Source organism: Carassius auratus, chromosome 44, assembly GCF_003368295.1.
Source record: "Carassius auratus strain Wakin chromosome 44, ASM336829v1, whole genome shotgun sequence".
Taxonomy (NCBI): Eukaryota; Metazoa; Chordata; class Actinopteri; order Cypriniformes; family Cyprinidae; genus Carassius; species Carassius auratus.
In genome coordinates, this window is record NC_039286.1 from 13,997,818 (window position 1) to 14,013,446 (window position 15,629).

Sequence of the window (15,629 nt, forward strand, 5' to 3'; positions counted from 1 at the left end):
ACATTTCTACTCAATTTGTTCAGAGATTAACCATAATTTGCACATATAACATAATTGTTTGTGATATTTACGGATTCCTCAATTGTTAACCTAATAACAAAGTAAAAAAATAATAATAATCTGAGTAAAGTTCAAAGGTATAAAATTAAGTATACATGATGACACTGATGTCGCGGGGCAAATGCAATTCTATAATTTTCTGTTTTATTTGCGCTGTTGATTTTTTATTCAACTCTAAATGTGTTAAGTTCATTTTCTATTCACAATAATCTATTTGTACTCAAAAATAACATTGACTTTACAGTGAAGTTTCTGTGAAAATAAAATGCTTCTTACAGAAATACAGAGCACAGACAAGAAACTTTAGAAATGCATGAAGCCACAGTAAACAGGTATGGTGCATGTGTCTGTATAAATTAAATTAGGCATAAATAATGAATACACTTTTTTTTTAAGATGGTAGTTGAAATGACAGTGGCCAAATCAAATAGACACGCTTCACTGTGTGAGCCGAGCACAATGGGAAGTAACTCTTTCACTTTCTGTTATAGACAAAATGGAGGAATAATGTAGGCGCATTAAAATACTGCAGACCTGACAAATCAAAGTCTCTTTTCGCAACTTAACTCATTTTCTCTCGCCATTAAGAGCTTCGCTTGAGGTACGCAGAGCTATCGAGTATCGAGTCTCTTCTGGCGTCTCAAACGCAGGCAGGTTTGCACAGGACAGGTATAGCAGCTTTCATCCATTCAAAATGTCGGAGGAAATGTTTCCAGAGCCAGAATGGTTATCTGAAGAAGTCAAAACCGGGGTGAGTTATCGCCTAATGGGCGTAAAAGACTCAAACGAGATGTTTATTTCAAGCTTCTTAAGCATGGACTGTGTTATATTTAGTGAAAAGAGTTTAAAAATGTTAAAGCTCTTAGATCGTAACTTGCTCTAGCAAACGTTAACATTACAGTGTGTAAAGTAAGGCGTTATTAACAATTGCCTAGCATGTTCATTTGACATAAATGAGGTCTTGCATTTTTTATTATTTTTGTCATTTTAGACGACCATCATTGCGGTTACTTTTGACGGTGGAGTTGTTCTTGGTTCAGATTCGCGTGTGTCCGCAGGGTAAGAGACACTTGTGCTGTAGTTTATGAGAAGATGTAGACTTGTAGTCATTGTTTGACAATCAAAGTCAAAAAAAATTTCAGTGAATATTTAAAACAAGTTACTTGAGTCAAGAACAATCAAATGGTGTTTCTTTTGACACTATTCTCAGGGAGGCAGTGGTGAATCGTGTGATGAACAAGCTCTCCCCCCTCCATGACAAGATCTACTGTGCTCTGTCTGGATCAGCAGCGGATGCTCAAACCATTGCTGAGATTGTCAACTACCAGCTGGATGTGCACAGGTATTTATCACCAATCTCCTGTGGACTGTCCGGTGCTTTCACATCTGTAGTTTGGTTCATTTGGCCCAGAGCGAAGGCAAAAAAATTATATATTGTAGCATTTTTTTCAGCTGTTCTGGTTCCACACTGATTGCTCTGATCCGAATCAGTTGAAACGAACCAAAATGCAGTCACATGTCAACATCCACATCACTCGTCATTGGCAAGATGTGTCTTTTTTTTATGTAATTCCTAAACTGCTTTTAAATTAGTCAGAATGAACATGCGGCAAAATTCCAATGGAACTCTCAGAAGTAAACAAAGACAGGAAGAGAAGCCAGCAGATAAGACTCCGCTTTTTTAAAATGGTCATCAGACCAAATTTCTATGAGACTCTACAATTGCTCATAACAAGTTTGTCCACTAGCTGGGATGGATGCTAATGTCCAAACTGGCAACAAACGCCAGTCCTCATGCCATCATGCACAGCGCAGTTGTTTACGTCAGAAATGCGCAGTTCTTTTTGCAGTTGGGTCTGTTCGAGCTCAGATCACGTTTTCCGCACAAATGAACTGCTCCAGTGTTAGTTTGAAAGCATACCGAGACCCCCTCTTCAAAGAGGTCTTGATATGCTTGTTTGGTCTGCTTTTGGTGCGCACCTGAGTGCGATCGAACTGCACCAAAAAAAGACAACAGACTCTAGTGTGATTCAGCCAAACTAAATGAGGCAGGTGTGAAAGCACCTAATGATATCAGCCCATCTACGTATTGATTGGTGTTAAATACTACCACAGGAAACATGCTGCATACATTTTCCTTTTCCTCAAACATGTGATGAATAATACACTTGAATAATGTATTTTGACAGTATTGAGGTGGAAGATGACCCACTCGTATGCTCTGCTGCTACTCTGGTGAAAAACATTTCATACAAATATAAAGAGGAACTATCAGCACATCTTATTGTTGCAGGATGGGACAGAAAAAAGGGAGGACAGGTTGGCTCATTTTTATTTTATTAGGCTTAGACCGATGAATATTATGCATAGAAGATCATTGCAAATTAAATACTACATGTCAAAAAGTCGAATATTTATATTGTATATGTGGTCTTTTCTGCCTAATTCCAAACAGGTTTATGCGACGCTGAGTGGTTTGCTGACCAGTCAACCTTTTGCTATTGGTGGCTCTGGGAGTTTTTACATTAATGGGTTTGTTGATGCAGAATACCGAAAAAACATGACAAAGAGAGAATGTCAAGAGTTTGTAGTTAACGGTAAGTTTGCTAGTGCAATGTACAAACAAATACAGTCTTAGAGAAGTGTCCTGGTGATATATACTACACTGCGTAGAGCAGTCAGTTCAATTGGCTAATAGTAAATGATGTAGAAATGGGAGGGGACTATTAAAGTGGAAATAATAATACATATATAAAAATGTTAAAGTGTCAGGGTCAAGTATAACAACAAGAGACCTACAGCACTAAGTATAAAGATGTGCAGTTGGCATTATGCATGTTTTAGATGTGGCCTTAGTGTTTAGAATTGTCTCATGTGTGGAACTTTTATCAATGTGGTTGATTCAACTCTAACATCTCTGTCAAGAGACTGATGGTAGATGGAAAGTCAATCCTGAGGAGTGTTGCTTCTTATTATTTCTTGATAACTGTTTAATTACTCAACATCTATGAGATATCAAAGCTATCCCTTATGTCTCTGTCTCTCTGTAGCTCTGACTCTGGCGATGGGTCGGGATGGCTCAAGTGGAGGTGTTGCATATGTTGTCACCATTGATAAAGATGGAGCAGAAGAGAAGTGCGTTTTAGGAAATGAACTGCCCAAATTTTTTGACGAGTGAATTAAAGGATTTTGCTTGGATATTAAGAAGATTTCCATGTATTTTTGTAACCTAAAGCAGGACAAAATACTTCAAAATTGCAAAAATGTTTTAATTGTTTTGTTGATATTACAAACACTTACAAATACATAAACACACAACCTTATGTAAACGATGACTTTCAAAATTTGATAATAAACCATATTAGCAATGTGTATGCTGTTTAATTATGACACAAAAGCTAATTTGTGTAAAGAATATGTTGAGGTTCTAATGGATTGTAGGCTACTGTGAAACTGTCTAAAGGTCTCTGTTATGACACATCATTTGCTAGGCAGAAATGAAGAAGGTGGGTTATAGAGCAAGACTCCCTGTAAAAGAGAGATATTTGTTGCTCCTGAACCATAACAAATAGACATTTGAATAGGCTAATAATTATTTCCTAAAAATATTTATAAATTTGTCAAGTCAACTTTATTTATATAGCGCTTTATGCAAAACAGATTTTGTCAAAGCAACTGAACAACATTAATTAGGAAAACAGTGTGTCAACAATGCAAAATGACAGTTAAAGTGAGTTTGTCACTGAATTCAGATGTACATGCAAAGTTTTTAGGTCCTATAATTAACACCACTGTTTTTTCAGAATTTAGCAGTAAGAAATGACTCGTCATCGAGATTTTTATATTTACTATGCATTCTGTTTGGTATGTTTCATCAGGCTGCAAAGAAATATTTAGCTGAGTATCATCAGCATAAAAGTGAAAGCTAACACAGTGTTTCCTGATGATATCTCCCAAGGGTAACATGTAAAGCATGAAGAGTAACGGCCCTAGTACTGAGCCTTGAGGTACTCCATACTGCACTTGAGATCGATATACCTCTTCATGGCAGTCATATGATTTAAACCATGCTAATGCACTTCCATTAATGACAACAAAGTTTTCTAGTCCATGCAAAAGAATGTTGTGGTCAATAGTGTTGAACACAGCGCTAGGATCCAATTTGTCTTGAAAAATTAGCCTATATTAGGCTATTTTGATCACATCATTATGGTATAGCCTAACTGCTCCATCTGAAAATCATTAAAAGTTTTGTGTAGCCTATCAACTGGTTTGATTTGTGTTTTTAAAATGTATGACTGATTCAAGTTTTTAATGAACGCTTACGCAAAGCGCAGTCTTTTTTGTTGTAGGCCTATGTGGAGGGAAAATCCCTTATCCTGAGAAACTTAAAGTAAAAGCAATAATGCCAGTGTCAGTCCACTGTTTTATTGGTTCAGTATACGAAACCGGGCACTTAACTCTGTTTGATCACCTTGACAAGTTTAATTTGTTGTTTGTCGGTACCGTCGCTGCTTCTTTAGCTTGTTTGTTTGACTGTAAAGCCTGTGTTTGAAAAATATAGTTCAAAAATTTCAGTCTGACCTAATTTCAACAAAACCAGCAGTTCTCCATAAAATCAAACTTCTGTTGCTGTTAAGACCCTTATGTAGAGCAACACATAGTTGCACATTGCTATAGGTGTAGGTTTAGAACTTAATGTCAGATTTAGATGAACACAAAATAATTTTTCATAAGCTTTGTGGTAGCTTTTATTTTGGGCTGTGTGGCTATATCTCAAGATCAACTACCAAACAAGCAAACCCAGTTTAGCTGGAAAGTCTCTATCGATGTTTAACCTGCTAACACATTTGCATGTTTGGCTTGGTGCATGGCTGTGCCTTGCTCATGTTGTCTTGCCCCACCCCAATGCCAGTGGGACAGATATGAGTAGATCTGCTCTCCATTTTATTTCGCTGCACGTGGTCTACATGCCTCAAAATGGCTGCTACTTTTAAACTATGCATAATATACCTTTGTGGTATTTTATGCATTATGCAAACCTTGTTTCCTACCCTATAAAAATGTGTTCCTATCATGATGAATAGTGTTTTGGATAATAATTTAATTTAGTTAGCAAGTCAAATATATTCTTTGAGACGATTTTGGTACCTAAAAAAAACTTTCCTGTGAAAAGTTATACTTAAAAATGGAATCTATATAAAAATCATTGCGAAAGTAGCAATAATACCTTTAATGGTGACGAAAAGTGGTTTAGATTAAAATTGCACAGAGTTAGCAGTCCAATATATTGTTTGAGAAGATTTCTGCAACAAACTGTTATCATTTAAAAGGAATCTATTTTACCTTATTGCATAAAAATCAAGCCAAAATGAAGTCTATCAACATTTCACAAATCAAAAATCTATTGTATTATACATCAGGAAGGCAGAAGGATTTTGTATTTTTTGTGTGTAGCAAACAAAAAAACAAAGTGAGTGGCCATGAATAAGTTAAGTGTTTTACATACCAGTGAAGGCGCACAATAGATTTCATGAAATCCGATGACATCTTTTATATGCCTAGGTTGCCAGTCCAGATTATTGGCCTCATTTTGTAACCTGAAATAAAAATAAATCATTAAGCTCAGGTGAGAGTGAAAAGACTCTCACCACGTTTGAATCCTATTCTCTTCAGTCTGCATATGCATATTCTTTCCTTCAACACCCTCAGGATGACAAAAACATTTTGCAGGTTTTCAATGTTTTTTTCTTTTAAGTAGTTTTAAAACCATATCACCAATTTATATTTGTTGTCATACATCAACTTGGAATAATGTCCACTAAATATTGCGAATGCTGCTATAAATACAGCTCATCTTTAGATTGATGTATTGCCTTTTTGGAAAGTCCCTGTTTTTTGTGTTGTTTTGGTTGATCTGATAAGCATGCTGTCTGGTCACGCCTGTCTCATGGTGCATCCACGATTTCAATGTTGTTTATCACCCCCTATCGGAAAATATACTCCTGCTAAAAAACGATACATTGATATTTTGACATCCACAAGGTACTACCTCAAAATGACTGCCATGACACTGCACAATGAATAAGTGCTGCCAAAATAAATGGATATTATATATATTTTTGTGGTCAGAGGATTAAATTGTAACTGACTGAAATTGTAGTATATAAAATAGAAGGTGGAAAATGAGGGCAGCCATTTTCTCAAACGATGGGATATTATGAAATGCCTGACAAATTTTTAGGTACTTTTTAGTTTTGCCTACACATACAGACAAAAACGAAACAACAGAAGACAGCCAACATAAATGAAACCATAACTCCCTCTAATAGAAGGGATAGTTCACCCCAAAATGAAAATTGTCATCATTTACTCACCCTCAAGTTGTGCCAAACCTGTATGAGTTTTGCTTTAGCCATTAGCTTCCATAGTATTATTTTTCCATACTATGGAAGTCAAAGGCTTAATATATAATATAATATAATTCATATCAAATATCAAAATATATTATTTTTGCACTCATAGAGGTTTGGAACAACTTCAGGGTAATTAAACAATAACAGAGATTTTCAATTTGGGGAGAACTGTTAACCTTTTAACACATCAGAGCATCAATTTCAGGGTGCCATGATACAAGTGTTTGAAGCATCCTTTTTTTTTCCAACGCTCTTTTTTTTTTTTTTTTGTTTGATTGTATAATCATGCCACCAGTGGCTGATTTTCACATGCCAAGCATAATACACCCTGGAAAGTACCAAGCCAGCACTCTTTTACTTTCTTTTCTATATTTGTTGGTGATGCCAAGCTAACAGTCATGTGACTCTGTGAGTGTGGAGGAGGGAAGAAACTGATGAAGCAGATGCAAACAAGCCTCTCCCTGGCAAAATTATCAAACTTTAAACTTTGTTCTTATTTAGAATAAAATAAATGATTATTCAGCTTTACTGCCACTAGATAAGTGCATATTATTAAAATTATGAAGTGATATTGTGGATGACATGACGGGGAAAATAATTTTTAGCATGCCTGCATGTTGCACTGCACTGTGCTGCTCCGGGTGTGTGTTCACGGTGTGTCCACTTCTCACTGCTCTGTGTGTGCACTTGGATGGGTTAAATGCAGGGCACAAATTTCCGAATATAGGTTACCATACTTGCCAAATGTCACGACTTTCATAGATCTGAAAGAACGAGCTTCAGTAAGTCATCATAAATAGTTTATTCCCCAAACCTATCTGTGATAATGACACTAAGCAAAACACTTTTACAGTTAGGCCTAGGCTTTTACAGTGCTAACCAACTGACTAACCTACATTACAAAAAACAAACAACCAACTTCTGGACAGCTGATCTGAGCATGAAAATTCTACATTTAAATAATATTTTTAAATATTAAATATTTATGCATTACATTTCTCATTGTGATTTACTTTGACATAGTCTACATGTTGTTTACATGCTGTGTATTTTTACCAAAAACTAATATGCTCCATAAGCAAAACAGCTACAAAACAACTTCACTTACTGAATATAATTTAATTATAAAGGTATAAATAGGCTATAGCAGGCCAAAGGGCATTGCATCAGTTTAGTTGAGTTAATGGACTGATAATCCCCTAAAGTTTCCAGAGGGGGAATCGCTTTATGGTTCAACAGAAATGTGTTTAAATTCGGAACCCATTCTAGATGAGCTTTTTTGCTTTTCTGGAAAGTCCCTAGAGATGATGACTGTTTTGGTGGGTTGGCTGATAAACAGCTCCCCCAAGAGACTAATGAACAGATTTCACTCTATCCAGACCTGAGCTTCTACAGACAGGATAGATGACTTCGTTTTGGTCCACTTTTCTCATGTGTTATTTTTATACAGCTTAACCTTAACTATTGTTGTCAGAGTATAATCATCCTTAAATTGACTTTTATACATTAGATAAAAACGTCACATCTGATATTCTAAACCTGTTTTTTATTCGAAGACACATGGCAACTCTTTAGGATTCAAGGGACCAATCAAAAGAAATAAAAACAAATGCACACCTGCTGTCATCATGTTTTCTAATGCACAGACTTTGGCGTCCTCTTGTGAGCATTAATGAACTGCTTCTCAACAAAACTCAAGTGTGTTTCTAGCAAAAACCTCATTAAAGATCAGGGATATAAACTCTTGTATAAACAGTGAACTTTGTCAAATATATTTATAGATCTTTATTGTTCCCGTTGTTAATAGTGCTCAAAGTTTACTGCTCAAATTGTTTGTCCTACTGGCTACATCACATGTGGTTTGAGGTGTGATGGTTTGTGGGTTATACTCATGTGTTAGGAGAGGCGCAAACATGCATTAATGTGGTTTTGTTGATATGATTTCTCTGGGTTGAAGGAATTTAGCAGTGGTTTCCTTGTTGTTTTGTATGATCTCCTTCATTTAGAGGTTTTTTTTTTTTGGTTTCTTTGTTTCTTTATATAATAAAAATAAAGTCAATAGAAAATAAATGGAGTAGAGAGTGCTAGTGAGGGTCAAGTTTATATATATATATATATATATATATATATATATATATATATATGTGTGTGTGTGTGTGTGTGTGTGTGTGTGTGTGTCATTCCACGAAACCACTATGATTTGAACTTACACATTTTTAGATTTAAAAAAGAAATTACCGCATATAGGCTATATATATATATATATTCATATTCGTGATTCGCGAACCCGCTCCGAACTCCAGAACTGACTCAAATGATTCGCGATCCCGCTCCGAACTCCCAAACTGACTCAAATGATTCGTGATACCCAAACTGACTCAAATGATTCGCGATCCCGTTCCGAGATACCGAACTGATTAAAATGATTCACGCTTCGAACTCCCGAACTGAATCAAATGATTCGCGATCCCCAAACTGTTTCAAATGATTCGCAAACCCGCTCCGAACTCCCGAACTGACTCAAATGATTCGCACTCCCAACTCCCGAACGGACTCAAATGATTCATGCTCCGAACTCCCGAACTGACTCAAATGATTTGCGATCCCAAACTGACTCAAATGATTCGCAAACCCGCTCTGACCTCCCGAACTGACTCAAATGATTCATGCTCCAAACTCCCGAACAGACTTAAATGATTCATGCTCCGAACTCCCAAACGGACTCAAATGATTTGCAAACCGAAGTTCCCATCCAAATCAAATGACACCGCCAGCACTACTATTGGCTTAGTTCTCTAATTTTATAATATTTACTGAAATTAAGGTACGAAAGTATGTTGTTAACAAATAAAATTAATTAAAAACTAATTAAAATTAATTAAAACATTAATGCGCTTTTACGCCTTATGGTCTATACAAACACATAGTAAAACAGGAAGTAATTTTAAACATTATTTTGATTGAGGAAGACCAGTAGAAACTGAATATTGTATATCACAAGGATTTCTGAAATAAATAACAAAACACCTGGGCCCGTATTCATAAAGATTCTAAGAATCCTCTCAGAAAACTCTTAATTTAGCTTAAAAACTTTTATGTAGGAGTCTACGTAAAAGTTTGCTATGTATGACACAATCTTTTGACGACTGTGATTGGTTGGTTGTCCAAGTAGGAAAAAAAGAGTGATTTTAAGTATAAGTTCTATTCTAATTCTCACTTTGAATTTACATGCGTAAAGAGATGTTAGCACATCTCTAATAAGATCAGTCACAAACATGATCCCAGCATGATCTAATAGTGTCTTATTAACTCACTGTCATCCATTGTCTGCAACACATTTCTTCTGCCTCTTTGTTTTTCTGCCATTTTCTCCTCTGCTAAAGAAACTCTGTGTCTGTGCTCCTAACAAGTTTGACCTTAAGACCTCTTTTAAGGGTTAAGATGCTTTCTGAATTACTTTTTTCTTTAATAGGATTTTTTTTAATAGTGAGTAAACGCCCACATTTCTAAGAATTTTCATAGAATTTTGTCACTAGGAGCTACTTTTTGCATTAAGATTCTTTATGAATATGGGCCCTGAATAATATATTCAGAAGCTGTTGTGTTGAGCCCTTAAAAATGTTCCTTTCACAGCTTAAGTATGAAAACTATCAACAATGGACAACATAACACAGAACATTTTGAAATAAATAAATGAAAGAAATTTGAATTATTCAGAATCAATTTCGAGAAACATACACACATAAATACATAAACATTTTATGTGTATATATACTGTCAAAAGGAACTGCGTTACTAATAACCCGTTACTGCCCAACACTGGACAACACTCTAAGAAAAAAGGGTTCATTGGGCTTCTATACAGAACCATATAGGGTTCGTGAACCCGCTTTGAACTCCCGAAACTGACTCAAATTATTCGCGATCCTGCTCCAAACTTCCAAACTGACTAAAATGATTCGCCAACCCGCTTTAAACTCCCGAACTGATTCAAATGATTCGCGATACCCAAACTGACTCAAATGATTCGCGAACCCGCTCCGAAATCCAGAACTGACTCAAATGATTCGCGATTCCGCTCTGAACTCCCAAACTGACTCAAATGATTCGCGATCCCGCTCCGAGCTCCCGAACTGATTAAAATGATTCACGCTCCGAACTCCCGATCTGACTCAAATGATTCGCGACCGCCAAATTGATTCAAATGATTCGCGAACCCGCTCTGACCTCCCGAACGGACTCAAATGATTCGGACTCCGAAACTCCCGAACTGACTCAAATGATTCATGCTCGAACTCCCAAACTGACGCCCCAAAATGATTCGAGAACACGCTCCGAACTCCCGAACTGATTCAAATGATTCGCAAACGCGCTCCGAACTCCCGAATTGATTCAAATTATTCGCGATCCCCAAACTGACTCAAATGATTCGCGATCCCGCTCCGAACTCCCGAACTGATTCAATTGATTCGCGAACGCGCTCCGAACTCCCGAATTGATTCAAATGATTTGTGATCCCCAAACTGACTCAAATGATTCGCGAACACGCTCCGAACTCCCGAACTGATTCAAATGATTCGCGAACTCGCTCCGAACTCCCGAATTGATACAAATGATTCGCGATCCCCAAACTGACTAAAATGATTCGAGAACCCACTCCGAACTCCCGAACTGATTCAATTGATCTACACTTCCTCTCCCTGCAGTTTGAACTCCCACCTCTTCTGTGGGTTTTATTGTTCTGGGTCTGAATTTGGGCTCCTGGGGTCTCAAAAAAAGAAACATTTTCAATTTCCAAGGTGAACGTTATGACAACACTAGTTTTGTGCTAGTTACTAAGTAATATACATTACGGTTAAAAGTAACTTTTTAGTTATTTTTTTAAAGAACTTTCTTTAATGTTCCCATTAATGCATTTTTATGCGTTATGGTCTATACAAACATAAAGTAAAACATAAAGTAATTGTTATACACTATTTTGATTGAGGCACACCAGCACAAACTGAATATTGCATATCACAAGGATTTCTGCGAATTAATCTTTATTAGGTTGTCTTCACAACTAAACCACTCTATTCCCAGAGAAAGACAGAACTGAAAACTTAAATAAAATGTGTTTCTTGAGCTTGGATTGATTCAGAGGATTTTCTATTATATGTATAAGTACAGGAAAACGAGTGGCCATCATTACTTTAAGAAATGAAGGTCAGTCAGTCTGAAAAATTGAAAGTGTCCCCAAGTGCAGTCACAAAAACCATCAAGCGCTACAAAGAAACTGGCTCTCATGCGGACCGCCCCAGGAAAGGAAGACCAAGAGTCACCTCTGCTACGGAGGATAAGTTCATCCGAGTCACCAGCCTCAGAAATCGCAGGTTAACAGCAAGCTCAGATTAGAGACCAGGTCAATGGCACATGGAGTTCTAGCAGCAGACACATCTCTAGAACAACTGTTAAGAGGAGATTGTGCGAATCAGGCCTTCATGGTAGAATATCTGCTAGGAAACCACTGCTAAAGAAAGGCAACAAGCAGAAGAGACTTGTTTGGGCTAAAGAACACAAGGAATGGACATTAGACCAGTGGAAATCTGTGCTTTGGTCTGATGAGTCCAAATTTGAGATCTTTGGTTCCAACCACCTTGTCTTTGTGCGATGCAGAAAAGGTGAACGGATGGACCCTACATGCCTGGTTCCCACCGTGAAGCATGGAGGAGGAGGTGTGATGGTGTGGGGGTGCTTTGTTGGTGACACTATTGGGGATTTATTCAAAATTGAAGGCATACTGAACCAGCATGGCTACCACAGCATCTTACAGCAGCATGCTATTCCATCCGGTTTGCGTTTAGTTGGACCATTTATTTTTCAACAGGACAATGACCCCAAACAAACCTCCAGGCTTTGTAAGGGCTATTTGACCAAGAAGGAGAGTGATGGGGTGCTGCGCCAGATGACCTGGCCTCCACAGTCACCAGACCTGAACCCAATCCAGATGGTTTAGGGGTGAGCTGGACCGCAGACAGAAGGCAAAAGGGCCGACAAGTGCTAAGCATCTCTCGGGGAACTCCTTCAAGACTGTTGGAAGACCATTTCAGGTGACTAGCTCTTGAAGCTCATCAAGAGAATGCCAAGAGTGCGCAAAGCAGCAATCAAAGCAAAAGGTGGCTACTTTGAAGAACCTACAATATGACATAGTTGCAGTTGTTTCAAACTTTTTTTCTATGTATATAACTCCATATATAATTCCACATGTGTTAATTCATAGTCTTGATGCCTTCAGTGTGAATCTACAATTTTCAAAGTCATGAAAATAAAGAAAACTCTTTGAATGAGAAGGTGTATCCAAACGTTTGGTCTGTACTGTATATATATATATATATATATATTAGACACACACTACCAGGCAAAAGTTTTTTTTTTTTTTTAAGAATTCTCTTCTGCTCAACAAGCCTTTATTTGATCCAAAATATTTGTACTATTTAAAATAAATGCTTTCTGTTGTAATATGTTTTAAAATGTAATTTATCTCTGTGACGAAAGAGGAAACTCCCCAGTGGAACGCCCAGTCCATCACAAGGCACACCACTAGATTTTAAGTCTTTTTATTATTATTATTATTATTATTATTATTGAATTTCTCTTTGGTATAGCACGAGGAGAAATTTTTTTTTTTTTTTTTTTTTTTTATTTCTTCAAAATAAAAAGTGTTATAGTTTAACTCCATGTGGCTCAATTTTCAAGTTAACAAGTGGCAAGTTGAGCTCAGAGACCTTTGGAAAGCCATATTTTGAAAGCAGTTTATTTTAGACCCAAAGTGATTATTCCCAAACAAGGATGCACTACATCCTGAAATGTATGCACATTTTTAAAGTGAACCCATTACTGTCATGAGCTCACTTTAAACACGATGTCCGTAAACTGGCGCAACTCACCACTCTTTCCCCTATAACCTCGAATTTTGAATTGTCTGGTTATTCCCAGAGTAAACACTAGATGTCACTGTTGTACACAAAATAAATACTCCACTCACACAAACACACACACACACACACACACACACACACACATATACACACACACGTAGGCTATATATATATATATATATATATATATATATATATATATATATATATATATATATATATATATATATATATATAAACAATGCAACACTCAACAATGGCGTTGAGTGAAACGTTTCCAGTGAATTGCTGCTCATTTGCCTCCACTGCCATAGCTTCTGCCTTATGCAAAAGTGATTGTATAATGCCTGATAGAATCTGATAACAGTTAACTTAGTTTGACTCAGTGGTGATGGATTGTGTACTTGTTTGAATTGTTGCTGTGCTTCCCTTTCTGGGTTTCAGCAAAACATCTGGAGGCATATTGAAAGTACTCAAGCCATTGACTGAAAGGGACAGCGTTCATTGTAATGTCTCACATACCACTCTGATGTCTCATATAACACATCTGAGAAAGCAAAAATAAATGGACTTAAACTATTTATGTATATATATCTGAAGACAGAAGACAAAAAAAAAACATTTATCTTATGACTTTTAAGAGAAAAATAAGTAAATGGACATTAAGTGCTTAAAATGTCTCATAAAAGCTTTGGTGTAATTAATATATCAAATACTCCTGTGCTTGTTTGGTTCATTTCAACTTTATTTTCAAACATCATTGCAGAGGTAAATGTGGTAATGCAACAATGGTTTTGCATAGCAACAGAGTAGAGCTGATGGGGTTCACTGTGTCTGGTTCAGAATAGAAATGCATGTGAGAATCACTGTTAATAGTTCCACAATTATATGTTTTCACAGAAAAGTCTTTAAGACCTCAAAGAATGGGCTTCTAGCAGCCCTTGCTGTAGTCTCAGACATGCCTTGGAAAAGGATGGACTGAAAGGGATGTTATGGAAATTTAAATCTTGCATTGATTGTATTAATCTTGTTTAAATATCTTTTTCTAACATACAATAATCAATGTAGTATAATTAGTTAATAGGGATTTTGAGTTATTTTATGCAACTTGTGCAAGTAACTGCTTTAGGTTGAAAAACAACTTTTAAGGCAAACTGTGTACCAGGGATGGGCAGTTTTAATAGTAACATCTACGATGTAATGTGCATGAGATGTGCATGTATTATGGGGTGATGTGCACTGAGCAACATGATTGGCTCAAAGGTCCTAATCTGTCCTTCAATGTATCTTTTAACATACTTGAAAAGGTGGGATGTGAGTCTGTGTTATCTCTTTGCACACAGACTCAAGCTGTGTGTAAACCAAATCATTCTCTGCCGAGAATTAAAGCAATACAAAGAAAACTCTGTTTGGTTTTTCATTCTCAGTCTCTACAAATTGTTATTGAATTAGAGTTTAATCAACAGGGAATATATATATATATATATATATATATATATATATATATATATATATATATATATATATATAGTGTCCATTTTCTGTGAGATCTTAAAATATACTTATAAAGCAAATGTAGAAATATAGTTTACATAAACATTTCCAGATGAATATGTACTGGACCGAAGCACCTTAAATTATCAATGCATTATTTCTTAGAAAAATCATGTTAAATGTGAGTATAAAATATGACACATCATTTATCTTTTCACCTCTCTGCCAACATTGCATTATGTTTTGCTTCCCATGATAAAATCTACAGAGCTTTTGTCATAAAACTAAGCATTTAAATATCACCTTACTAACACATACTGACATTTATCTGCATCTTATGTAAGCAGTCTGTAATATCGCTTTAAGAATTTCATTGACTTACATTACAAGCTATCAGAATTTCATCTTACTTTTGGCCGAATTAATAACATCTGCACTATATTGCAAATTTTTGCACAGTTCGGGCGTCTGAATTTAGGTGGGTTTTGTTCTTGTTCAAGTATGAGCTCCATATTGAGCTCCATATTGTCACTATATTATACTTTATGAGCCATAAAAGCCTGATGTATCAAATCTTATATTATTTTTTTTTTTTCATTAAAACAAATACACACACACACACAAAATGCAGAAGCATGTTAAAACATTGCAACGGGATGGATATGAAGTACGGAAGTTTACTATGGCCTTTTTTTCTCTTCTCTTCTTCAAAACTGCAAAAGATGCAGTCCAATACAACATC

At 36.3% G+C, this 15,629-nt stretch overlaps 1 protein-coding gene across 1 annotated transcript; it reads left to right on the top strand.

The window, feature by feature from the left end:
- Nucleotides 1–520: 520 nt before the first annotated feature.
- On the top strand, nucleotides 521–3,432 carry psmb9a (proteasome 20S subunit beta 9a). Its single transcript, XM_026232559.1, has 6 exons — nucleotides 521–811; nucleotides 1,052–1,119; nucleotides 1,271–1,402; nucleotides 2,250–2,379; nucleotides 2,516–2,657; nucleotides 3,111–3,432. The coding sequence occupies exons 1-6, from the start codon at nucleotides 755–757 to the stop codon at nucleotides 3,236–3,238; spliced, it is 657 nt and encodes a 218-aa protein (XP_026088344.1). The 5' UTR covers nucleotides 521–754; the 3' UTR covers nucleotides 3,239–3,432.
- The last annotated feature ends 12,197 nt before the right edge of the window (nucleotides 3,433–15,629 follow it).

Excerpts from the sequence above, each read along its gene's own strand:
- psmb9a (XM_026232559.1), top strand. The coding sequence starts at position 755 with ATGTCGGAGGAAATGTTTCCAGAGCCAGAATGGTTATCTGAAGAAGTC. Across the intron at positions 1,120-1,270 it reads GATTCGCGTGTGTCCGCAGG|GGAGGCAGTGGTGAATCGTG; the intron begins GTAAGAGACACT and ends CACTATTCTCAG. Across the intron at positions 2,658-3,110 it reads TCAAGAGTTTGTAGTTAACG|CTCTGACTCTGGCGATGGGT; the intron begins GTAAGTTTGCTA and ends GTCTCTCTGTAG.